Source organism: Megalobrama amblycephala, linkage group LG3 (assembly GCF_018812025.1).
Source record: "Megalobrama amblycephala isolate DHTTF-2021 linkage group LG3, ASM1881202v1, whole genome shotgun sequence".
Taxonomy (NCBI): Eukaryota; Metazoa; Chordata; class Actinopteri; order Cypriniformes; family Xenocyprididae; genus Megalobrama; species Megalobrama amblycephala.
The window spans coordinates 54,718,058-54,744,486 of NC_063046.1; the positions used below are offsets into that span (position 1 = coordinate 54,718,058).

General features: G+C 37.3%; 1 protein-coding gene across 2 annotated transcripts in view; it reads right to left on the reverse strand.

Annotated features, from left to right (window-relative positions):
- adam11 (ADAM metallopeptidase domain 11) overlaps positions 1–26,429 on the reverse strand; it is a 56,786-nt gene that overhangs the window by 28,474 nt on the left and 1,883 nt on the right. For both annotated transcript variants that reach the window (XM_048186095.1, XM_048186094.1), the window contains exons 3-14: positions 19,549–19,625; positions 19,389–19,455; positions 18,210–18,292; positions 16,586–16,649; positions 13,185–13,245; positions 12,627–12,733; positions 6,090–6,164; positions 5,927–5,998; positions 5,655–5,821; positions 5,100–5,184; positions 414–504; positions 261–312 (exon numbers count right to left, since the gene is read on the reverse strand). In XM_048186095.1, coding sequence (XP_048042052.1) covers positions 261–312; positions 414–504; positions 5,100–5,184; positions 5,655–5,821; positions 5,927–5,998; positions 6,090–6,164; positions 12,627–12,733; positions 13,185–13,245; positions 16,586–16,649; positions 18,210–18,292; positions 19,389–19,455; positions 19,549–19,625 — 1,001 coding nt within the window. The remainder of the gene's footprint in view (positions 1–260; positions 313–413; positions 505–5,099; positions 5,185–5,654; positions 5,822–5,926; positions 5,999–6,089; positions 6,165–12,626; positions 12,734–13,184; positions 13,246–16,585; positions 16,650–18,209; positions 18,293–19,388; positions 19,456–19,548; positions 19,626–26,429) is intronic.

The window sequence follows — 26,429 nt, forward strand, 5'->3', positions numbered from 1 at the left end:
AGGATGCTTTACCTGCTGAATTTCTTTGAATTGAAATTCAGTAAATTCCTCTTCAAGTTATGGTCAATTCAAAAAGGAGACAATTCCAAAATTCTGAATTTTGCTTGACAATAATTCCCATCATACACAATAGGACCTCATGCTTGCAATCCATTTGCCAAACATTTGTGACTGAGCTTGTGCACTTGCATAGTGAAAGTTTCTGGCATGAATGTTGCAATAAAAATGCACTTACACAAAGGCCCAAAAACTTGACTCACCCAGTATCCTCCATGATGCAGCCTAACCACGGATCTGGACATCTACAGTCTCCTATCATACATACAGACACACACACACACATACACACACATTCATTAAAACAACAGTCCCCCTTTTTTGTTATATTTTGTCAGGTGTGGAAGTATGGTTACCTGCAGTAGCACGGTCTTTGTTCCACATCATTCCAAGGTTCTGTCCTAAACTCTGACACAAGGTGATAGCCATAGGTCCCACATTTCCGTACTGACAAACACACAAATGGTATGTTAGCACTCATTTAGCACTTGCTTTAATGCAAAGCAACAGTATGCTTATTATAGAGACAATCCCCCCTGGTGAGACCTGAGGTTATATGCGAAATGTGTAAATTATGCCTCTATTAGCACCAAGCAAAACTGCAAAATAAATGGATATACAGTGCCCTCCAAATGTTTGGAAACACCCTAGGCAAAGTGGTTTGGACAAAATCAGCATGAGTCCTTAGCATTTTGTGATGACTTTGCTTTAATAAGGGAAAACAATCTATGAAAATATATTGTATCAAATAAAAAGAAAATAATAATTCAGAGCACATATTAAAGTTATTTATGAACTAAATAGTGTTCTAAATGGTCTGTAATGTACTAACCTTAATCAATTAGTAAATCTATAAAGCAGTGCTGACCCAATAATCTTAAAAAAAAATCTTTAAAAAAACAAACAAAAAAACCCAAACATATTTACTGTCAGGCTGCTCAAATAATGAACAGTGTAAACATTTCTCTGGGTAATCAACTTACTAATGGATTACTTATATTTGTCTGTAAATTAAGATTGGACTGGAGCAAGTCAATGCATTAACATAAAAATTGCAAACATTAATTCACCTAAAATTCGAAAGGAAACGGCATTCTCAATCCATTTAACTTCCATAACGAGATATTTATATATATATATATATATATATATATATATATATATATATATATATATATATATATATATATATATATATATATATATATATATATATATATATATATATATATATATATATATATATATATAAAACACAAAATACACAACATTACAAAGAGTATAAGGTGGGACTTCATCATGAATTTGATCTTTTAGGAATTTAATGGATAGTGAAAAGCCATTCAATCCCAGAATGGAGCCATATTTAAAAGCAAGCTTGCGGTCAGTTATTTGATTAAGAACTTTTTTCTTTGGAAAAAAGTGCACTGATAAATCAGGCATAGTAACACCGATAATGTGTAATAAGAAAGTAGGGTTCTCTATCTGTCACTCATTTTGACGTAGGGGTAACATTTGGGAGCCCCAAACACCTCTGATATTTCAGAAAAGGCCCATGAGAATTGACGAGTGGAATTTGCATGCCACTCCCCTGGACGTAGGGGTATAAAACGACATGCCATGCATCAACTCATTCAGATTTGTATTTTTTGAGCCTAGAACATTCCTATGTGTTGGATTCCTATGGCGCACTTCAACAGTTCTCTCTCCCATGCACACAGATATGTGCAAGAGAGTTCCCATGGGAGCTTCAACAAGCAAGAGAAAATTTCCAAAAGAATATTCTCAAACAAGAGTGTTTCTCTATGAAAGAGAGATTTCCTCTAAAAGAGCAAACATGGATGAAGAATGTCTTTTTACATGTGCTTTTTTGCCCATGTATTTCTGGATGCGGTCGACACCTGTCTCCATCAGACAGCCACGATCGCTACTGCAGTTGCGCGGAGGCTTCCCTTGGAGCCCTGCTCAGGGAAGTGGTTATTTGCATTCTCAAATTACCTCAATGACTGGCTAATACTAGCACACTCTATTGCATGCATACAGGGGCCTGGTGCTTAGACACCTCAGCCAGGTGGATGCTTCGGGTCAACTGGGAGGCAAGCAAGCTCTCCTTACAGAACTCTCATTTTCTCTGTGTGGAGTTGGACTCAGCCACTATAATGGCACTTCTCATAGTTGAATGTGACCAGTCAGTGCCAAACTACCTGAACTTATTCAGACAGAAAACGGCGGTCCCACTGAAACAATTTCAGAGGCTCCTGGGGCAGTTGGCATCCCCTTTGACGGTTGCTCCATTTGGGTTGATGCATGGGAGACCACATAAGCGCTGGCTTCAGACTAGAGTCCTGAGATGGGCATGGGACAGCGGAACACATGTTTTTTAACACCAATCTCTAACCGCTCATTCAGCCTTTAGACATAACTTGTATTTCTATGGGCAGGGGTCTGTTAGAACAAATGTCTAGATCAAAACAGATGCGTACAATATGAAGCACTATACGCAATGGGGATACAATGTCAGGATTCTGGACAGGACCTCGACAGCACTGGTATTAACAGCCTTGATTTGCTGGCTATATTGCTGGCCTTGCGGAGGTTTTGGCCACTGATCCAGGGTAAGCATGTGTCAGTCTGTATGGACAACACAGTGACGATGGCATATAAATTGCCAAAGTGGTTTACACACGTCACAACTCCTCCTTTGGTGTTAGCAGCATCTGAAGTCACTGTGGGGCCACTCATATCCTAGGTGAATTCAATCACGCAGCGGATGCACTGTCACACTTCAAGCAGAGTGGAGACTCCATCCCCGGGTAGTCCAGCTGATTTGGAGTCAATTCAGCGAAGCTCAGGTAGATTTGTTTGCTTGCCAGGAATCCTCACATTGTCTGGTGCGGTATTCCCTGACCGAAACACGGACACACTGGCACACAGCTGGCCGAGGGGCCTATGCAAATAGATCTTTGGAACCTCCATGTCTGTCTCCTGGACGGGATATGGTAGACGTAAGTGGACTATCACTGATGGTGATAGACACTTAGACTCAAGCCAGAGCTCCCTCTATGAGGCACCTGTATGCTTTTAAGTGGTGTCTGTTTGCAGAGGAAAGACCCAAAGAGATGCGCAGTCGGATCAGTGCTTCCTTTCTGCAGAACAGGTTAGGGAGGTGGCTGTCCCCTCCACTTTAAAAGGGTATGTGGCTGCCATAGTGGCATTTCACATTGCAGTGGACGGTAAGTCCTTAGGGAAGCACGACCTGATTATCAGTCTAAGTGCTGCCTAAGTGTCCTGTAGCAAAATTGGCTCCACACTGATGTTAAGCAGCCCTGAGCCTGGTCATAACATGGGTTGGCACCCTTTGTGAAAGACCAGGTTGCCGCACCTTGTTCCCTCCTGGGACCTCTCTGTAGCTTTGCTGGATCTCAGAGAGCCTCCTGATGAACCCATCAAATCCGTTGAATTGAGTATACTCTCGTTGGGACCATCCTTCCTGACTGAGGTCACTTCCATCAAGAGGGTTGGGAACCTGCAGTTCAGTCAGCATACTCATGGAATCCTGAGACCCCCAGCTGGGCTACGTTCCAAAAGTTTCCACTATCCCTTTTAGGGATCAGGTGGTGAAATTGCAAGCTCTACGTTGTGACGAGGCAGACCCAGCTTTATCGTTGCTATGTCCGGTACACGTCCTGCATCTTTGTTATGGGGGACGGCAGAAGGGGAGAGCTGTCTCCAAACAGAGGCTTCCCCACTGGAGTGTGGATGCCATTTCTTCGGCTTTCAAAGCCCAAAGTGCGCCGTGCCTCCTACGAGTACATTCGACTAGAAATTTTGCATGCTCCTGGGCACTAGCAAATGGCACCTCTCTAACAGACATCTGAAGAGCACCAATACACTTACAAGATTTTACAAATCTCCGGGTGAAGCCTGTTTTGTCCCATGTGATACAGGTATGAACAAGTAAAACTACGGGAGATTGGGCGAGTGTATCGCTTGCACACAACGCCTTTCTCCTCCCATTCCCTGATGGACGGAACAAGAGATTTTGTCCCTCCTGCCACAACACTCATGTACCCGCTAAAACGGTTAGGGTTAGTACAATAAGCTGACATGTACTTGCAAAGTTACTTATAATCAGTAGAATGTCTGTTGGGGGACCATCAAAATAAAATGTTAGCAGTTATTAAAGGTAGGGTAGGCAATTTCAGAGAGGCTAGCAATAGCAAGAGAAGATAAGATCCCACCCTTCCTTCAGAGCGTTCTCCAAAGCCATGCCTCCTCCAAAACACATAAATGCACACAGCCAGAGCAGAGTAAGCAAAGCATCACGAGACGGCATTATATTACCTTGTCTCAAAGCACGTCACAAAAATCATGAACGCAAACAACTTAAAGAGCTCTGACTTGTACCACCTAACTGCTGCTGATTCATTGTGCAGTTGATAATGTTTAAATAACTCAGAGTCTGAGGATGTGAACAACTCTGAGTAGAATGTCACAATATTATTACGATATGGCAAGAATGCAGCATAAGCTGAAGGAATTGTAAAAGGCGGCTGCTGTTTGTTTGTGGTGCTTGTTGACTGTCTGTCTACAACTCTGCATAGCTTCATGGAATGCGCTGAAAACGTGTGATGTCTATGCAAGCAGAAGGCGTGGAGGTATGGAAATACATAGGTTGACAGGCAGGTAGGACATCCTATCATTGCATTTGGACCGAATGCAATGATTGGACAAACACTTTTCGGTCCCGAGACTTCCACAGAAGATATATGGTCATTTTTTTCATATTTAGACCACTTCTATTATTGATTGCTATCAGGATGTGAAGAGAGTTTCAACCAGTATAACAAAAAGTGTTTATGAAAAACAGTGTCTACCCTAACTTTAAGCTACTAATTAGACCTTTAAGTCTACTAATACTCTAATGACTGGTAGCTGACACAGAATTGCAAGGTTACTTATAGTTAGCAGAATGTCTAAAGTGGACTACCGATATAGTGTTACCAAAAAGTAGCTCTGAGCTTTAGCCATTGAGCTCTCACCTCATTGACTCCTCCTCCTCGTGTTGGCGAGCAGATACCCTCGATGTAGGCAGTGCCACTCCGACTGCTCTGAAATGTGCGTCCCCTACGGGTCAAAAAACACACTTTTCCAAAGAGGGTTTAGAACTTCTTAGAGTTGTTTATCAAAAAGTCATGCAATATTAAATTGCAATGCCACTGGTGTGATGCAACTGCGTTACATCAGGCCCCATGAAATGGTTTGAAAAACTACATTTTCTTTTCTCTGTTGACGCATTTCCGATTGAAACAAAAGTTATTATCAGGAAGGATATTCTCATTCTCAAGAACATTTTATTAGACAAATTGTAGATGGCACTAAACAGGAGAAAATGACATATTTTTGGTCCATTTCTCAGGAAGAGAAAGGTTTTAAACACATTTTGGAGTACACTAGCATATAGACTAACAAACACAAACAAAGTTGATTTCATTGGGCTTTAATTATACTGAATTGATATTTACATTCAATATATATTGCATGTTTCAAATGTGTAAAGAGTGTGTCATATATATGAAGGAGGAAGCATAACATACGAGAGCAGGTGAGCTGCGTCACTCTTCTCTTTGATATTCTCCTTCCTGTATTTCATAAAGTCACGGAGAGTCACCAAAGGGTCGTCACCAACAGAAACCATGTTCTGAGTTGACCATGTCTCCATGGCGACAAGCACTATTCTAGTGTTCAGCTGCTCCTTGTAAATCTGGAATTTAACAGGATGTTTTAAGTATAAAACTGATACATTACTTACTCAAGGAAAACATCATGAGAAAAATCATGAATGTGTCTGTCAAATTTCAGGACATACAGCATCAGCCATGTTCACTACAGCTTTGGCAAAGTTTCTTGTCTGAGGGGCCGATCTTCGCATCTGTACAAACTACAGAGAGAAACATCACATTATACACCACATGCAAAAGGAAATACAGAAAAGAATAACTTAAATAAATTAACTATTTTTCAGATCTTACCAGTTCGTAATCATTGACCACTAGTAACTCTACATACTTTGTTTCACTCTGAACTGTACGCGGACCCCTCCGAACCTGTGGGGGGACACAGGGATTCACAGTTTAACCAAACCAATGTCTTTACAGGGTTAAAGCAACATCACAGAATGTAAAAAATTGCTTCAATGATACAGCCACTGTGAAGTACACTACATATTGTGATGGAAATTTTTTGATGGAGAATTAAATGTGTGTGCGTGTGTGTTTGTGTTAAAGAAATATGGAAACTCTTATGATTCTTTTATTAAACTAAATAAATCAATTTGATTAATTCCTATTGTAATCTTCTTAAATGTTGCTATCCGAACTTTTGAAATGTAGGGTAATTTTTTCTTTTGACCATAGATGGCACAAAAGCTTATCCTAACACTTATCCCACTGCTTTTTTGTTCACACAAAAGTCACTCTAGCAATTTTATGGCAATTTTCTGGGATCAATGCTCTATGTGAAAGATTTTGTCTATTTGTTAATGAGGGATTTGTGGACAGGTTAATGCTTTTAGATTTGAGGAATAAAAAATACTGTTGTTTTCTTTTTAAATAAAGTAACGCAAGTTACTTTTTCACATTTATTGACTGACAGCTCTCCTGTGCCCATGTTGAGATAAATAAAGTACAGAGGTGTTGTGTGAGCTGTGGAAACATGATAGTTATTGTTGTTCTAGACTAAATGTGAAAATGCATTCACTCATCTCACTTGCACAAAAACATTCAGTCTTCCTCAAAATGAATAAAAACAGTGAAATGCAATCTCAGAATTTTACGCAAACCAAAGGTCTGTTTGAGCTGCACCCTCTACTGTACAGGTGTGAATTTATTTCCTTCAGCCTGAGGCTTATTCATTTCACTTTTGGTGTGAAAGGGCCTTAATATTTGCCAAAAATAGAACTTTTTGTTGTTGTTTTTAAAAAAAACAAGCAAGCAAGCCCAGCCCAGGTGAGAAAAAGTAACGCAAAAGTAATGTAACATTACTTTTTATAAAAAGTAACTAAGTAACTCAATTAGTTACTTTTTTAGGGAGTAACGCAATATTGTAATGCATTACTTTTTAAAGTAACTTTCCAACACTGACTAAGAGTAGCACTAAAGATTATAGCGCACATATGAGCGTATGGGAAGCGTATATGAGAGTGGTTTTTAAGGTCATGTACTCTAGTACTCCAAACATGGACCAGCACCGTTTATGCACACACATTCCATCACGTCTTCTTCAAATACACAAACAACACCACTAATAAAATATATCTGATCATGAACGATGACACGGATTATTCCGAAAAACAGAAGACAATGATGTAAAACAAAAATCCAAAGAAGAATGGACAGAAAAGTAAACAGGGAGTTTCCTTTTAATATATATCTGAATTTATAGAAAAAGAAAGCATATAAATGACATTTTAGAAAGCTTATATTTTGTACATCTGTGTAACATTCTGAAGTGAGGTTAGGTTTGTGGAAACAAGAGTTTCCTTTTGTGAACTTGGAAGGAACAAGACATTATAAGACATTTTAGAGGACTTTTACTCAAACTCTGACAGTCCTGAAACTGTGTGTGACAATTTGGTGTACTATCGTGTACTATCATTGGTGTACTATCATTCTGAAGTGAAATTGATCTGATAATTTCCTTAATTTCTGCTAGACTTAAAAGTTGATATGACTTTAGAGTTTCATTTACAGCATCATCTTTGATATTAGTTTGCTTCCAGTCACAGATGTAAAAAATCTACACACCCCTGTTAAAACAGCTTGTTTTTGTAATGTAAAAAATTAAGCAGATAAATAATTTCAGAACTTTTGCACATGTAAAAATTACAACCTATGCAATGCAATGCATACCCTTTTATAATTGGGTATGTGGCTGTTCAGAATGAACTAATCATCAAGCTCATGTAAAATAGTACACACCTGTCTTCAGGGCGGTATTAACAATAAGCATCAATGGGATCTGATTGTTGAAAGGTATTGCTCAGGTGGGGGCTACAAACACTTTTCAAGCCAGTAGATATACCATGGAACAGTCATCAACAAGTGGATAAAGTATGGCACAACAGTGGCATCATCAAGAACAGGGTCTCCCTCCAAAAATGATCAGCAGACAAAAAGAAAACTGGTCAGGGAGTCTGTCAAGAGGCCTACAGAAAGTGTTTATGTCTGAACACGCCATACGGGCATAAACAATGAAGCTCTGCAACGAAAATAGCGTAGCAGTATGACAGCGGACAGACGAATTTGTTGAATAAAGTCGTTATTTTTGTTTTGTTTTTGCTCACAAAAAGTATTCTTGGTGCTTCATAATATTAACGTTGAACCACTGTAGTCAAAATACAGCAAAGTGCCCCTAACTGTTGTTTTTGTCTCCACTCACATTTTAATATTCATTCATCTGTATATTGAGTTCTGTAGTTCTGTGTTTTATTGATTCTTGTGTGACTCCCTCTCCTCTTCCCACCTTATACTCTCCCACCTTTCCACAGCCTTAGCACTCATTTTTTTAGCCTTTTTTAAATCTAAGACATAAATGATCTGTGCTAAAACAGGCCGAGTGATTCCATGACCCTTTAACAGGCTAGTCTCAGCTTCAGACATCACACCCACTGATCGCCCACAGTCTGTTCACAGAGTGTCTGATACATGTTGTACACAGAACTGAACAATTCTAAACCGATCGGCTGTATTTACCCAGTTTCTCTCTTTCTCTGTTTCATTGCCAGATTGTGCCCTCTTACTCGCCGGCTCTTTGTTTGAGTCTAGTCGAGACAAGTTCGAGTTGTGTTTTGTCTTGTCTGGTGCTCTGCCCAATCCCACTTATTTGTGGCTGCTCTCACTCTCCAGCTCTGTCGGGCTTTCAGACTGCTCTTATTAAGACATGCTGCCTGTCTCTCAACATGATACCCAGTGTAGCTCTTTGGATTTGGAACAGATAGATTTTTTTTTTTTTTTTTTTTTTTTTTTACACCGAAAAAAAAAATGCTTGAAAAAAAAAATTACAAGATAAGTCACAGACAAGTGTGCGACAGGTATGATTCAGTTTACGACAATTCTTATTTCTATGGTATCCGCAAACAGTGATTGACTATCGCACAACTCTGAATGAAATTCAGTGATGTCAAGGTTGTAATGTGACTGGTTATCAAGGCACACCTGATCCAAGTTAGTCATTACGCTTTTTCCAATGGTAGAACCACAGACCCTCAGGTTTGAAAACTCCTGACTGTTCTCCTGGCTCTCGGCCCTCACCTGTTCTTAGACACCTGTTCCTCTCCACTGCATCCAGCTTTGATTCTATCCCAACGCCTGGGGATCGGCCCTTTTGCTTTGATAACTTTTAATAAACTTATGTTTTTCTCCATTTGCTCTTGGATCTGCAGATCATTCTTAACATTCTCTGGGAATTGAGCCCATTACCTTGACATTGCTCTACTGATTTAATAAAATGTTATTTTATACACATACAGATTCCATTTACAAACAACCAGAATCACAACTGTGAACATGGAAAAATCTCACAAAATCTCTTGTGAGAGTAAAAAAACATGGCGAATGACGGGCAAGAAGAAATGCATTTGGACTGCTTTTTATAGAAAATTTGGGGGGGGGGGGGGGGGGGGGGGGAGAGAAAAAGATTTGGATGAAGTCGCGTTATGCTTCTGTATTTTGTCTGCTCACTTTCTGATTGGGTATCATTTCATTCCATGTGACAATCTACAGAGTGCATGTGCATTTATTCTAGGGGTTTTCCCCACACAACAGGATTTCTGAATGTAAATATTCAGTGTTCGGTGCAGCCCCGATGTTCTTCCGAGCAGATTCAATCACTCTTAACACACCTCAAACCAAAGGAAAATATGATAAGATAATATGAAGAAACATCAAGATAATCAGGACTTTACCTAGGATTGTTGGAAGGGGAGAATTGGGCCCAAAATCGGCCTGATTATCTTGTAATGTGTGGGTGCCATCATTAGCCAATTTTTCAGGTTATGATTATGTTCTATCACTTTGCATGCTATCGGCATCACAGCCCCTACCCTGGGAGGATGAGCCTCCAGGATTGGCAAAACAAAGCATCTGTATTCCAATTCTGCTGGTAAAACCATTGCTTTCAATGAGAAAAACTTTCTATTAACATACTAACATGATACATGAGTGTTGTGTCATATCGACTCATTTTATGGTGTACTACAACTTAGTGATATTAAACTGCCCCTGTATGGAAGAGAGCTGTGTAAAAGTTCTTCAAAATTCTTTGTCATATAGGTAAAGACTAGACAAATAACTTAAAGAATTATGCCAGTGGCTCATTTATGTTAATGAAAAGCACAAAAAGACTGTTGTATGACTCAAATTTTTAAAATACTATGTTTCTGTGCCAGAAAGTCCAGGGCCACTTTTTAGTCCTATGAATTGACAGCTTGCATGTTAATCTTCAGCATGTTTACTATTGAACATTCATTTTGGAGTGAGATATATTTGGAGTTTACAAAATAATGGCTCTGAGAAGTCACAGAGAATTTTGTGACAGGCAGGAAAACGACTCAATGAGAACAACCAGATTCAACAATCAGAATCAGATTTTAAAATAAATATATTTAAATCAGAACTGTGGCTTTGATAATTTTGTTTTGGCTAGTTCAAGTTCCAAAAGGCCAGTAACTTTAAAATTTAGAAGCTAAATTGACTGGTGAGTGAAAAAGTTCATTTTATTCAAACCCTGCCTGTCACAGTATCAGTGTATTTTTGACTTGACAGCTACTGCCACCGGACCACTGTTACATGAGCCAGATCCAATACTGATGTACTCGAGCCATAAATATATTTCCAGTACATTTTATTTGTTATACTTTCTGCTGTTCAGCAAAAGACAGCAAAAGACTGCTAGTTGTGAGTCGGCAAAATTTGACATCATTAGGCATCATACGAATATATGCTCCAGGATACTGGATCATTTTGAGTCGGAGAGACTGTCAAGCATGCTTGAAAGAGAGTTATAATTGAGTAACTTGCGGATCAGTGCCGACTCGAAACAAGAACTGACAATTTAGTCTGATCTGGTTCAATCTGGTTCAACCAGTTTATAATGCTGGGAAGACCATTTCCATCTGTAGAAAATCAGTCCAAAAGCAGTGAAACCATTACTAGCAGTTTCTTTTCACATTATATTTTAATGCCTTTTCAATCATTTTTGTAAAACTACCATAATTAACATAATCCTGGATGATGATTACTTTTTTTATTTAATTACTCACTGGAGAATGGCATTTTACTCTACAAGTAGTGTTTTCACTGAAAATAACACTTTTAAATAAATGTTTTTAACTGTTCATTTTAGTTGTGAATCATTTAAATGTGACACATTTCTGTGATTAATCCCAGTCAGTCACATTTAATATTAAAATTTGTAATCATAAATATGTACACATTTAATATGCAAATTAATGTAACATCAACTTCAAATAGCATCTTTTTGCTAATAGTACTGTCAATACCAACAGTCTATTTTTTTAAATGCTGAGGCTAAAATGACTAATTATAGTCATTCAACAATATATTTGCAAATTATCAGAGTACTGTTTATGTCTGAAAAACAAAACAAATGCTACATTAATTATGTTAGAGGCTTCAGTACACTGAATAAACTAATTTTGTGAGGAAACCGCTTGACAGCCTGTCTACTGATTTTCGTACGCGTTTCCCATTAAATATTTATTTCCACCATTTTAAGTGAGATTCCAGTCCAAAGGGAGAATGCATGTTCAGTTCAAAAGGCACTACGAATGGCATAGGGAATAAGGGTACATCAATACTTTACTTCATAGGAAGTGCAGAAGGAAATTTACCCATTAGTCATTGTATATCACCCCACTTTTTAATTTGAATAAAAAATAAATAAATAAAACTAAATTAAATGAATTGAGGTCACATCATTTTATTAAGTGCCAGGTAAGTTTGGTAGTATATAATCATGGTTTTAACAAAAAAAAAAAAAAAAAAGTTTTCAAAATTGATAACAACATGAAATTTTTGGTGAGTACGGACTCAGCATATTAGACTGATTTATGAAGGATCATGTGACACTTAAGTAAAGTCTGCTGAAAACCAAGCTGTCACAGAAATAAATTAATTTTTGAAATATAATTACAATTTAAAGTAACGGTTTTCTATTTTAATATATTTCACAATATTACTGTTTTACTGTATTTTTGATCCAATAAATGCAGTCTTGGTGAGCAGAAAACATTTAAAAAAAAAAAAAAAAAGTAATTATTTCAAACTTTTGACCGGCAGTTAAAATGGATTAGTAATGAAAGACACCTCATATAAAGTGAGCCCCACACTTCTAATCTGATATGTCTGCACAGGGCCACAGTTAGGAATTCTTGGGCCCGGACCAAAACCTTCACCACGGCCCTCCCTTGCCTGTTATGCATGACTAATATTCAAGAAAAATATAGATCAGTTGATAAATCAACTGATGTCAAAAATAAAAACTCTCACCTGTCTTTTTGCCCGTCTCAGCCCATCTGTGAGCTCCGGCTCATCCGTCTCCATAGAAACGGGAAAGTCATTGTTAATGTCAGAGTCACTGCTGTTCCTGGTGCTTCCTGGAAGAGAAGAAGCCATATACGGATGAAAACCATCCCGAACAAAAAGTTCCTACTCATCAGCTTTCAGTGGATCGATAAAGATGTGTATTACTGAAAAATGATCCATGAAAAAAAATCAATATGCAGCAGACAGAGAAAGAGAGATCAGGACGGATGTAAAAGCAGACAGTCTGAATGCTGGAAAAAAACACTTGAGTATAGGTCATAGAAGACAGACAGCGACTGCATTTGTCTAACTGTATTAAAGGAGTAGTTCACCTGAAAATGAAAACTTTCTTTCTTATGTCGAACACAAGTCATTTTGCCAAGGTGATCTTTTCCATTTGAATGATTTGCTATTAGTCTGTTCATTAGAGTCAATGTGATGCATCGTGACTTTTTGCCTTTTGCTCTTCAAAATCTTCTGTTCTACGGAAGAAAGAAAGTCATCTATGAATCTATGTCTTACCTGAGGAATGTGGCGTCAGCCGAATATCTGCCATTCTGTATACAACATGAGTATTTGAATCCTGTGTGACAGAATCATAGAAATTTTTGTTAATCTGACATAAAGAACAGAAAGTGCATTACAGTCACCTATCAAACCTTCAAAAATGTTTCTCTTGACATTAGTCATATGACATGGTTGTTCCTGTAAGATTTTACATAGCCGCAATGACAATTACTGGGTCCAAGCAGTTTAGTAAAGTAGAGATAATAGATAAAAATTGACAAATTTGAAAGAAAACAAGCTGCTGATGCTGTTGAACCAGTGAAATTAGTAGTAAATGTCAACACACAGTTTAAAGGTATAGAGGTTCTGTAATGTCCATTGTGGAATTTTGTATTTTGTTTAATGTGACAGTGTTGTAGATTGTATAGTATTGTATTGCGGATTGTTAGGGTTTGGGAATGTATGGGTAATAATTGTCAATAAGCATACTGTCATGCAAGAAAAGTGTCAGGCTTTGGGCCCTTTCATATACCCGGCACAATGTGGTGCCAGGCGCAACGCAAGTGTAATAGCAAACGCATTTTGTGCCCATTTGTGCGCCCATGGGCATGCTGGTCTGAAAGCGAGGTGTGTTCAGGCGCATTGACTGCGCCATTGACCAACTGAAACCTTTTTTTTTGTTGTCATTTAAAGGTGCACAACGCACATACACTCTGCTTATTACACACACAGGGATGCGCAACAGCACACAAACATGGCAAATATTAAAAAAATAAAAGGATTACAAATGTAAAAGATTTTTATTGTGTGCATAAAGATAAAAATGCTTTGGTGGAATCCAGCTTGTCCCGTAGATGGTCTGCTCGCGCGCTTTCCTCGCTAGAGAAGCGTTCAATTTTTTTCTGCTTGCAAATTCCACCATGTAAATAGCGAATCCACCATGGTGCGAGCGCATCTGGCATTTAAAGGGAATGGGAGATGAGACTCTGAATTTATTGCACGTTACATCCAAAACATACCCATTACTCCTTAAGAGAATAGGGGCAAACCTTTTAGACACGGGGCGTGCCGACCATTTTTCCCGTCGTTAAACTAGCAAAAGTGGATTCGGACAGATTAAATTAATACAAATTTTCTTTTCAAAACTTTTTGTCATACGTGCCAATTGTTGGTACCTCTAATCTACATGTCCTTTACATATCTGCCAAATTTAATTAAAATCAGCCACTTCAGCCTGTTAAACATACATCAAACAAACATATTTATTAGCTGCTGAATTAGAATGTAAACTTAACATAGAAAATGCATGTAAATTTCAACTTCCTTGTTGAAATTGTTGCTGACTTATGATGTTTTTTGTGGTTGTTGTGGTGGTGTGCCTTATTAGTGGAAGTAGACTCAATGTGGCTTGTATCCTCATAATGTCCTAGTGTTCGATTTTCTAATTTAGATGCAGCATTTTTCATGTTTATCACATTGTTTTATCAGCATTCATTTTTTTACATGGATTCTAAGAATCACAGCTTACACTTTATAACTATTTTTGTAGCCTTTTGAGAAACGTAGGCCACACCCTAGTCCTGCTGAAAAGTCATGTTGTAATTGTTCTCACAATATTTGGAGCATATATTTTGGTACAAAATTGTATGAAAATTTTTGTTGATAATTGTGTATATTTGCTCATGTCTGGCTGAATTGTTTCCTGTTGTTGGGTAACATTTCCTCTCAGATGAAACGCTCGCTGATGTACTGAGATCTGCCATGTAAGGCTATTACACAACTATCCATTATTAATCTCCCATCTACCCAGACAGAGAGAGACACTTTACATGTGGCTTTGAATACTTTATGAAAATGACCCATTTAAGAGAAGCGAAAGAGGAGTGGAGAGAGAGTGAAAGAGAGATACATAACAAGTACAGATGAAAGGACCAAGAAAAACAGCACACACACACAAAAAAAGGTGCAATGAAAGAAGAGTGAATAGCTGTGTGGTTTATCATTTGGACACCTTTGACATGCTATTTCAATGTTGTGCCACAGTAATAATAAGTTAATTCAATTCACACAAATAGAAGAAATCAAATTAAGGATTCATCTCCCTCATGCTTAAAACAAGCTTGGTTACTTTGTCTTGGAACAAACTCCTCCCACAGAAATGACACAGAGTGCTGCAATGATAATGTATTTTTGTAGGCCAAAAGTTAGCATTTAGCGCATCCGGTTTCATCGTCCCAAAGTCATTAGGTTTTTTAAATGGATTTTTGGTTAAATGCCTGAAAAATGTATGTGGTTAACAGAAGCTCAAGATATTTGCACATTTTACTCTACAACATAATACAGCAGTAATACTGCCTTGTGATTTGTTTTTAAGCTTTTAATTGTCTTGAAAAAAAAAAAAAAGCGGTTGCTAACAAGTGTCTAAATAGGACTACAGAGATTGTCTGCAACATTAAACATCACACCGAACAAGTAAACTCATCTACTCACTCACATCAAATGAAAGTTGTGTTCATTTGTGAAGATTATCATGAACAAAACAAGAATCATAAACTTTTGTTGGTCAGAGAGCTTTTTTTTTTTTTTTTCCCAATGGAAAAATCCTATAGAGTTTTTGTCAAAGGAACCATGGTGATGCTAACTTCTGGGTTGGCCTACAAAAATCACTGCAGAGCTCTATTCCTCCATCTTGAAAAAGTAGCGTTGCCTCAAATCAACCCTTCAAACACCATTACAGCTGAAAGGTCAAAATGAAAATCGAATGAGGCTGTTTTAATCAAAATACAAACATCGCATTACTGCTCTACCCGCTGTGCCTGTTAGGCTTCCATCACAAGTGCATGACTGTAAATGTATTTGAACTAAGAGACGAGTGGAATGATGTTCTCAACGAATCAACTGCAGACCACAGATGCTGTCAACAGAGTTTAAGCTGTATTTAACCAGGAACCAGTCTTGTCATGATGAACTCAGAAGTAAGTTCTTTGTTCTTTTATTGTCTAAAATAAAATGGTACAAATTAATTACTTGTCAAATATTTCAACAATTTTTTATTGTTCTAAAAAAAAAATAGGCATTCTTATGATGTTGAATTTCTTAATTCATTTTAAAGTGACAGATTTCGATATGATAACGCGGTGCTGCTAATATCACGCATAAGCTGCTCTGTCTCACATTTTCTCACTCGACACTCCTCCTTCTGCTCTTCACCTCCGTCCCACATACAGACGTCTGCTGATTCACCTGTCAGTCAACTGCAGTACGGCACATTTCTGGGCATGTGGCTAATATTCAGTGCTTCACTGTCTCTTCTGTCTATCATTGAGCAGGACTATGTATATTTTCGCGTTTTTTTCCAAACTGCAACAGGCAGATGAGAAAGACGAGAGAGATGGATATTTCAGCTTCGTACTGACCTGATCGCTGCTGTTGTGCACGGGCTCGATGCTGTAAGAAAAGTTGCCATCTGAGAACATCCCTCTGTAGAGACACCAACATTACAAATGTGAGACACTCCAAAGACAACAACCATAATAAAGCTTAAAAATGCAGACTCTTTCAAAAGAAGGATTTATTGGAAACACTTTAGAATAAGGTTCCATTTGTTAACATTAGTTGATGAACTAACAATGAAAAATACTTTATTAATGTCAGATAATGTTAATTTTAACATTTACTAAAATCAATTAAAATTAAGACCGTATTAAGATTGTATTAAGACCTTATTGTAAAGTGTTACCATTTATTGTTAAAAAACATATCCGTATATACAGTACACTACAGTTCACTCACACTAAACATACAGTACGTATAACAATCTATACTAAAACCTTAACCTTATATTAGAGTCAACTTTATTGTCATCGCAGAGTACAAGTACAGAGATAATGACATGAAAATGTCACTTTATTATTACCCAGCTCTTTACATAAATTTGGATATATAAGTATGTCCAACTTTATCTACATACATACAGTATACTGTATAGCATATTTTATTGGCTTGAGTGCTTGCATCATCTCAAAACGTAAACTATATTATCGCTCAGCTCTAATCTGGTAAATGCGATTTTCAAGTATGAAGATATTAAAGGGTTAGTTCACCCAAAAATTAAAATAATGTCATTAATTACTCACCCTCATGTCGTTCCATACCCGTAAGACCTTCGTTAATCTTCGGAACACAAATTAAGATATTTTTGATGAAATCCGATGGCTCAGTGAGGCCTTCATAGGGAGCAATGACATTTCCTCTCTCAAGATCCATTAATGTACTAAAAACATATTCAAATCCATTCATGTGAGTACAGTGGTTCAATATTAATATTATAAAGCGACGAGAATATTTTTGGTGTGCTACACGCCCTGAACCACTGATTCGAAACATAAGATTCGTAAAGCTTCGAAGCTTCATGAAGCAGTGTTTTAAAATCGCCCTTCACTAGAAATTGTTGAATAAAAAAAGTTATTTCGTTTTTTGACGCACAAAGGGTATTCTCGTCGCTTTTTAATTATAAGGTTAAACCACTGTAGTCACATGAACTGTTTTAAATATGTCTTTAGTAGCTCTCTGGGCATCTGAAAGTGTTAATTATCTTGCTGGCAATGGAGGCCTCGCTGAGCTATCGGATTTTAGCAAAAATATCTTAATTGTGTTCTGAAGATGAAAAAAGGTCTTATGAGTGTGGAACGACATTAATTAATGACAGAATTTTCATTTTTGGGTGAACTAACCCACTAAATGTCCTAACTGAACTAAGGTCTAAACCTGGCTTAATCTAAGCCCCGTCTGTGCAACCAGAGTTTATAGAGTTTGTCTCGCAATTCTCAGTTTTTTTTTCTCATAATTGTGAGATATGAACTCGCAATTGCGAGTTATGCTTATAAAATCTGAATTGTGAGATATAAAAAAAAGAAAGAAAAAAAAGTCAAAATTGTGAGTTTTTTTTATTCTGTGGCAGAAACAAGCTTCCATGACAAACAGCCGAGGTAATGGAGTGTTTGTTTGTATTGTTGAATCAGATAAAGGGGTGCTGCTCACTGTAGGCCGTGACAGGTGGAGAGAGCTGCCCATGACCTCTGAACTCCTCTCACGTGACCGTGATAGTAACAGTGCTCTCCTCCCTGAAATCTCACACACATCAAACAGTCACACATTGCACCGAAGTGAAATGATTACACAGTGAACACTGAACAGCTCTCAAATATGACAGTAACCAAGGCAACATTCCCGCATTAAAATTCATCAGATCACTTTTCCAGTGTCCATCAAACGCTTTTAGCACGCCGTTCTTCCTGTCTGGCATCAAGTCTCTGTGATATTCTGGTTTATATGGCTCTATAGTGAAAATGGTGCATCTGATCACTGTAAAGTAACAGCACGCCTCTACTCGACAAGACACAGGATTTGAAGAATCATTCATCATGTCTGCAGCCAAGCTCTCAAACAAATTTAAGAGCCGTGGGGTAGTGGGCACCCACACACTGAACGTGTGGGAGATGTTCATGGCAGTGGCATGATTGGCGTTTCCGAGGTATATTTGCTACTATTGCTGGGATTTCATTTCTCCAGTCTGGCTGTAGTTTTCTGCAATGCAGTCCTGGTTCCTCTGTGTCTCTGCTGCAGTGTAGCTGCTTAATGACTTCAGCTTCTCCACTCAATGCTTCATTCTTCTCTCTCTCTCTCTCTCTCTCTCTGACTCAGTTGGCAAAAGTGGATTAGAACTGTCTATAAGCAGTTGTCATGGCAACAGCGCTGCGATTGGTCAAACGCGGCTGACAGTGAACAGGAGGGGCGGATGCTTTCCCAGGCTTCTTTGCCTCAGTGCATCAAAGTCGAGCACTAAGAGAGGGAGTGGGTATATTCCCAGGACCACAGACAATACCTCAGAAGTTTACATTAAGTGCGGTAGTGAATATAAATATTAAGGAATTTGTTTATTACATGTCTTATTATATCACCCAAAAATCATTATGATATTCAATTACATTTACATTTATGCATTTATCAGACACTTTTATCCAAAGCGACACACAAAAGAGGAACAAAAGCCGTTCCTCAATTAAGTAAATACAATAGTATTAAGTACAATTACATCACAAAAATATTCTTTGTAACAGGAAATCTAACATTAATAAACATGTTTGGTCATTATGATATTAATCCCTAACAAAATCAATATAAGAGGATAAAAATAGAAAAAGAGATTGTTTTTCTTACCAGACTCTGAAAAGGTCGCCCGTCCTCATTGAAATGGCGTTCAACATAGTTAGACGACAAGAGATCGCTGTAGGCACGCACACACACACACACCATTAATATACAGCTTAGAGAGAACGACAACATATGTGTCTCTGCTAGTGTGTTATTTTGCACATACTGATTGAGCTCCATGTCTAGAACAAACTGGATTCCAAAGGCCTTCACCAGGAATGAGATCTGAGCCAAATGAATGGGCTGAGAGAAAGAAAAACAGATAAAGGCAGGTTGGTTACATACTAAAGGAGCCATTCCTCATCAACATGGATTCAGTGGTGTCTGTACATGGAGGGAACAGGACATCATTTTATATATATATATATATATATATATATATATATATATATATATATATATATATATATATACATGTCTTATTAAAGTATATGACAGGTCTGTGAAACAAAACTAGCCCAATGGCCAATCAAAAAAATGTCTGCAATGCAATAACCCTATCCCAAATATCAAAACTCAAAATATGCCACTCCATACCTATTCCTAAATCATAAAAAAAAAGTCTGTTGTCATAAAGGAGTATAAGCTCCCAACCAATGCACCTCCCTTACAAAACCATCAGGAAACTCACAACTCTACAGTCATTCACTGAAAGAAGTCCAGTTGCTTATGTTCATCTGTGGGCAGTGTATGAGTCACAACTTTGCATTATTGCACTATAATATCCAAACCGTAGTGAGCCACCTAACCTAGACAACATTTTAAGGCATCAAAGATGCGAAGAATTAAATTATGCTACCTTCTTTTTGGGACAAGATGGAAGTCAGTACCAAATGTGTAGTTTTCAGTGAAGCCAACCCCAGAATGCATTTTAATGGGCTCAGTGAAAGAAAAAAAAAAGAAAAAAAATTCCAAGATATCAGACAAGAGAAACAGTGACTATAACCGTACTTTAAATTAAACAAAAAAAAAAAAAAAATGTTAAATCTAGTTTAAAATGTAATATTTTACCCAATATTTCCTCACCTTGAAACTATAAGGTTCTATGTGTCAAAATTTAGTTATTCACATATTCTTACTCTGTGACAACTTATTTACATTATGTGATTATGCGACGGTGTACAATTTCGGACTTTTTATTTAGGAAATAAAAAGTTCTCAACAAAGTCAAATGAAATACAAAAAATTTGAAGCTCAATATCTCAAAACTGCTCAGAATGCAGACAGAACCTTATAGTTCCAAGGTGGTTCCATTGTGTGCTATGTATCTTTATGCTTTTTAGTATTGTGTTGTTTGTTTAAAAAAAAAAAAAAAAAAAAACCTTTTTTGACCTATATAGAGTTTTAGCTGGCAATGGTGAATGGCACGGTGAATTGTGTTCACCGACAATGTTTTCTGGAAGTATTCCTGAGCCCATGTTGTGATTTCCATTACAGTAGCATTCCTGTATGTGATGCAGTGCCGTCTAAGGGCCCGAAGATCACGGGCATCTAGTATGGTTTTCCGGCCTTGACCCTTACGCACAGAGATTGTTCCAGATTCTCTGAATCTTTGGATGATATTATGCACTGTAGATGATGATAACGTAAAAAACTCTTTGCAATTTTTCTCTGAGAAACTCCTTTCTGATATTGCTCCACTATTTTTCGCCACACCATTGGGGGAATTGGTGATCCTCTGCCCATCTTGACTTCTGAGAGACACTGCCACTCTGAGAGGCTCTTTCTATACCCAATCATGTTGCCAATTGACCTAATAAGTTGCAAATAGGTCCTCCAGCTGTTCCTTATATGTACATTTAACTTTTCCGGCCTCTTATTGCTACCTGTCCCAACTTTTTTGGAATGTGTAGCTCTCATAAAATCCAAAATGAGCCAATATTTGGCATGACATTTCAAAATGTCTCACTTTCAACATTTGATATGTTATCTATATTCTATTGTGAATAAAATATAAGTTTATGAGATTTGTAAATTATTGCATTCCTTTTTTATTCACAATTTGTACAGTGTCCCAACTTTTTTGGAATCGGGTTTGTGTATATATATATATATATATATATATATATATATATATATATATATATATATATATATATAATCTTTATGTATTTGAGGAGCAGAGAAGGGTATCTTAGTCCAGCATTTGTTGTCGAATCATAGCCAATACTGTCTTAAATTGCCTGTGTTCATTTTAATAACATGATATTTTGGAAAACTTAGCGCCCACATAGCTACAGTAAACAACCTGCAAGTTGATGTAAACATAACGTGATGGACTTACTGCCTCAGATATGGCCGTTCTAAAGGCGGACAAAATATGCATGTCCAAAATTCTCAAAAAATTTGCAGCTCAAAAATCTAAAATCTCCAGATCTTGCAGGTCATAACTCAATTTGAGCATCTGTATCTGTACAAGTATCTGACCACATATAAAGTCACAATATCAATTTTGACAACACAGTGTTTTATCCATTTAAAAAAACAGTACGTTTTTGGAGATACAAGGTTTCCACCTGACAGCGTCTATATGACCCCTCCCTTACCCCTTTTAACCCATGGGTGTCAAACTCAGCTCATGGAGGTCCACACTCCAAGTACATTGTAACTAACATTTTTTTTTTTTATTATGTAGAGCTGTGTTTGTCGTGTTCCAAATCAGTAACTTCTTAGGACTTTCAGTTTAGATGCTTCAGGAAAGTTTAGCAATTTGCAACGAGTTGCCGATTTCTGCTGGTGGGTGATGCAGCCCTGTGATAGAACTGGATACTATAGCAAAACAAGAACACCAACTAGAAACCAACAGCATACACATGTGGCGACCTCCAGCAAATAAACCAACTTTCAACCAACAAATGTTTCTTCAAACCCAATCAAAACTTTCAAATGTAATAACTTGCTCTTCCTCTGAAACAGCTTTTCTGTTTTAAATAGACATCACCATCAACTCCTCCGCTCCAAATACTTGTCATATAGAGAATGTTTCACCATCCAATCAAATTCCTGATTAAAAATCAAATCCAGCCCTACATTTTGACTTTTTGCCTTTATGAGAATGAGAGAGGACAATGGAGATTAGGTGTCGCAGGACAGATTCAGACAGAAGTCGTCGGGTCCAGTGGCTGAAGGACGGTCACGTAGGGTTGTTGTGTGCTCTGCACCAGTGTCAGGTGAGACAGCTCAAGGTTATGAGGATATAAAATGGCCTTTGACAGACAGGTGGTATATATTGCACCCATGGTTACAAGAGACGAAACGGTGTGGGTGTGAAATGTGATCACCTTGCAATACTTGCAGTCGAAGGCATGAAAACGAATACCTACCTCAATGCAAGAAGCGCGGAGTGTCTCCACACTCATTTATTTTACTAAATAAATCATTCAAAAACTTACAGTCTCACACTGTACAGTAGGTCAGATCAAATACAGCCAGGGACGGGTAGAAGGTAAAACAATAGGGACCCTATTGTGAAGCGATAACACAGCTATTTTTCTCTTAAGTAAATAATTGGGCACAAAATATTGATTTGCGTTCTATATATTTATTAGCTCACTTCTAATAAACTCTTTGCTTCCACAGAGTAAAACAATTCCCAGCAAGTTCCTAGCAGTTCCCTTTGATAAATAAGTTTTACAATTTTTGTAGTTAATTTGATCAATGGTACAAACTCATTGCATTTTGTCAAAATTTGCTGTTTTTTGAGTTTTTGCAAGTAAGTGGTTGAGCACATCTCTCTAAAATTTTACAAAAGATTAATTTGTCAATACCTAACTCACAACTTTGTTGATCCTTGCACAACATTCAAATCAACCAATCAGATTTGAGGGACAAGTTTACAGTTTTTGTCAAGTTTAGGCTTACAACTAGGGTTAGGTGCTTCTACATCAGTGTTGTTCACCTATCATTTCCCTCTGATTTTAGGGATAACTTATGGATAGGGTTAGGTTTAGGGGTAGGGATATGGTTATGGTTATGATGAAATTTTCAGACAAAAATGTTGTTCCAGGATTAACAAAATACGTTGACCCAGAAAAGTCAGGATGTGCGGCAGACTTGGTTAAGTGGTTAAGTACAGTAGCATACCATGAGCACAGAAACTCTGTGTTTTCCAGATAATCTGTAGAGAACAGTTTCTGATTCACAGAACGAGCATCCAAATGCAGAGATAAGGTGCTGCTTACTCTCGTAGTGTCCAGAGCTGATGGTTTAAATCCATTCTTCACTGTATAAAATATGCAGATCCATGCAATTTTCTTTGGTTTATAATTAAAATACATAATTAAATATGTTAAACAGGATTTGAACCCAGGTCCAGTTGCATACTAAACTTGCATGGTACTGTAAGTCATAGATGCATGACACCAATAATATCAGCAACATCAAATCAGTAATGTCAGTACCAATAACAACAAAAATCATAACAGCAAAAATCATTGTTCAACCTCATATATCAACCTCCAAAAATCAAGATGGCTACACCAGAACCACTTAGCAGTTCCAAAATCATGAATCTGGAATCTAATCACTATGCAAAATGCTATGAGACAAAAGGTTTATGGTGATTTTAGTGTTTTCACAGATAATTTTATTTAACCAAACAGTAAAAATCAACTTGGCGAACAATATGTGATGCAAAGACCGTTTTAAAAGGTAAGTAGCAAAATTATGCTGCCATCAACATAATTTAGATCAAATTGCAAAGAACAATCCAAGCCACAGCAACCGGTCAGTAAAAAACAATTCCACACTCTCACAGTACTCAAGGTACTAACCTTTTAGGGGCTTTATGTAAAATGTTGTCCCTTTAAGTGTACAATACAGTATTTCTTTGAATGCAAAAAGGTTTGAATAAAAAGGTTAAATCTTAGTTTCAGTCCTCTAATTTGACTGGCCAAGCATCAGGAAACTGAGCTAGAAAAACAATGGCAGATCTTTTCAAATAATCATTGGTAAGTGGTGTCTAATCAGTGAAATGGGTTTATTGAAGTTTAAACTGTAGATTTTGCACTGTATTTTATTTATGTATCCTCTTTCTTATTCTAAACTGTTTTAATACATTTTATATCAATTTTTATTCTCTACTTTTGCTTTTTCTATTTGTATGAACTGACTGCACTGTATTTTCTCAACTGTTTTAATGCATTTTATATCAATCTTTTAGTCTTCTTTTGGAACTATTTTTGCTGGTGGATGAAAAAATGCAGAGAAACTGCATGTAAAGTACTTGATATATAAGGAAACCTGAAAGATTTCTGTCTGTCCACTGAAAGTACATGTAACCAAAACCCTGACGACCCCCCCCAACCCCACATCCCCACACACACACACACACACACACACACACACACACACACACACACACACACACACACACACAAAAAAAAAAATAAATAAATAAATAAAATAAAATAAAATCTAAATGTAAGCTAAATAAATTGAGCGGTTTAATCTAAGTCTTCTGAAGGGACAGTGTCGCTTTATATGACGAATTGATTTAATTTGGGCTTTTATTCGCACATAAACATTGATTGACGCACAAACATAGATGACAACAAATTTGGTAAACAGAAGCTCAAACTACGCTTGCTTGATGCCAAACAAGAACCAATGAAGTTTGTTTCCACGCATCAAGCAAGTACAGTTGAGCTTCCTTCAGAAGACCACTTGATTCATATAGATTATATTGAGAGTGTTTTTATGAACTTTTTGAATCAGCAAAGTTTTGGTTACATGATTTTCAATAGAAGGACAGAAATCTCTCAGGTGACATTAAAATATCTTCATTTGTGTTTCAAAGATGAGGTTAATGATAAAATATTTGGGTGAACTAACCCTTCAACATCATATAGTCACACAGAATCAGTCTATACCTGCACTGAGACAGGCCTGGTTACTCTTCCCCCAACTGTTTATATTCCGCTCTCCTCTACAGCAAGAAGCCAATATTACATTAAAGTATACATTTACAAGTAGAACCTTTAATGTGCACTTTACCTCTCTGAAAAGGGCTTGATGCCAATGCTCTCTCTGCTCTATAGTCTTCATAACAAATGGAGTTTGGCTAAGAATGTTTATAAAGGCTGTAAGTGCATGATATTGTGAGTCAAATTCATTGATTTAGGGATCAGTCACTTAAAAAAAAAACATCAGTCAAAAATTAATCTGAATATTAGAGATTAGATGCCATGGTATTTGGAAGATTCTGAGATTTTTGTACATGAGGAACCTTGGATTGCATCTGGTGCAGCACGCCCAGATGGAGAGATGAGCAAAGAGCTGAGAATACTATACTGTTATTGGCAGCCAGACACATAGTCAAACTGACCAAAATATTTAATTGACACACACACTAAAAGCCACAAAACTAGAGCCTCTTAAAACATAAAAAAATGAGTATTTACAACCCGTTTAACATCCTTAATTTAGTATGTCTCAAAGTGAGAAAAAAAAAAATGCAACTCGAAAAAACTGCGGAACTGATTGGACGGTGGTCTGCATTTGAATGTGTCTGAATATGTATAATAACTGGGGAAAAATATCGACCAAGTAGAACAATGGGCACTTTTCTAACATCAGTGGCCAAGAAATTGGATATAGGCCTATTCATAGATGCCAAAAAATAATCACATAGTCACAGATCACATGGCAATGCCAACATGGCAAATGTTGGCTACTACATTGTTTATTTAAAGCACCATAAAATCAAAAATGACACCTCTTGTTTTTTATGGAATTTTGTAGTAAAAAAAAAGAAATCATGTCCCTTGTCAATTTAAATTAATCAAAATATCTTCCCCTCCCTCAATATCTTCTCTTCACCAATGACATGTTTTTCGGTGTGAGGGCGGGACAACCTGTCACATGTGATAGCAGCAATAGCAAACTACAATGATCAATCAATTAAAGGGTTAGTTCACCCAAAAATGAAAATAATGTCATTTATTACTCACCCTCATGCCGTTCTACACCTGTAAGACCTTCGTTAATCTTCGGAACACAAATTAAGATATTTTTGTTGAAATCCGATGGCTCAGTGAGGCCTGCATA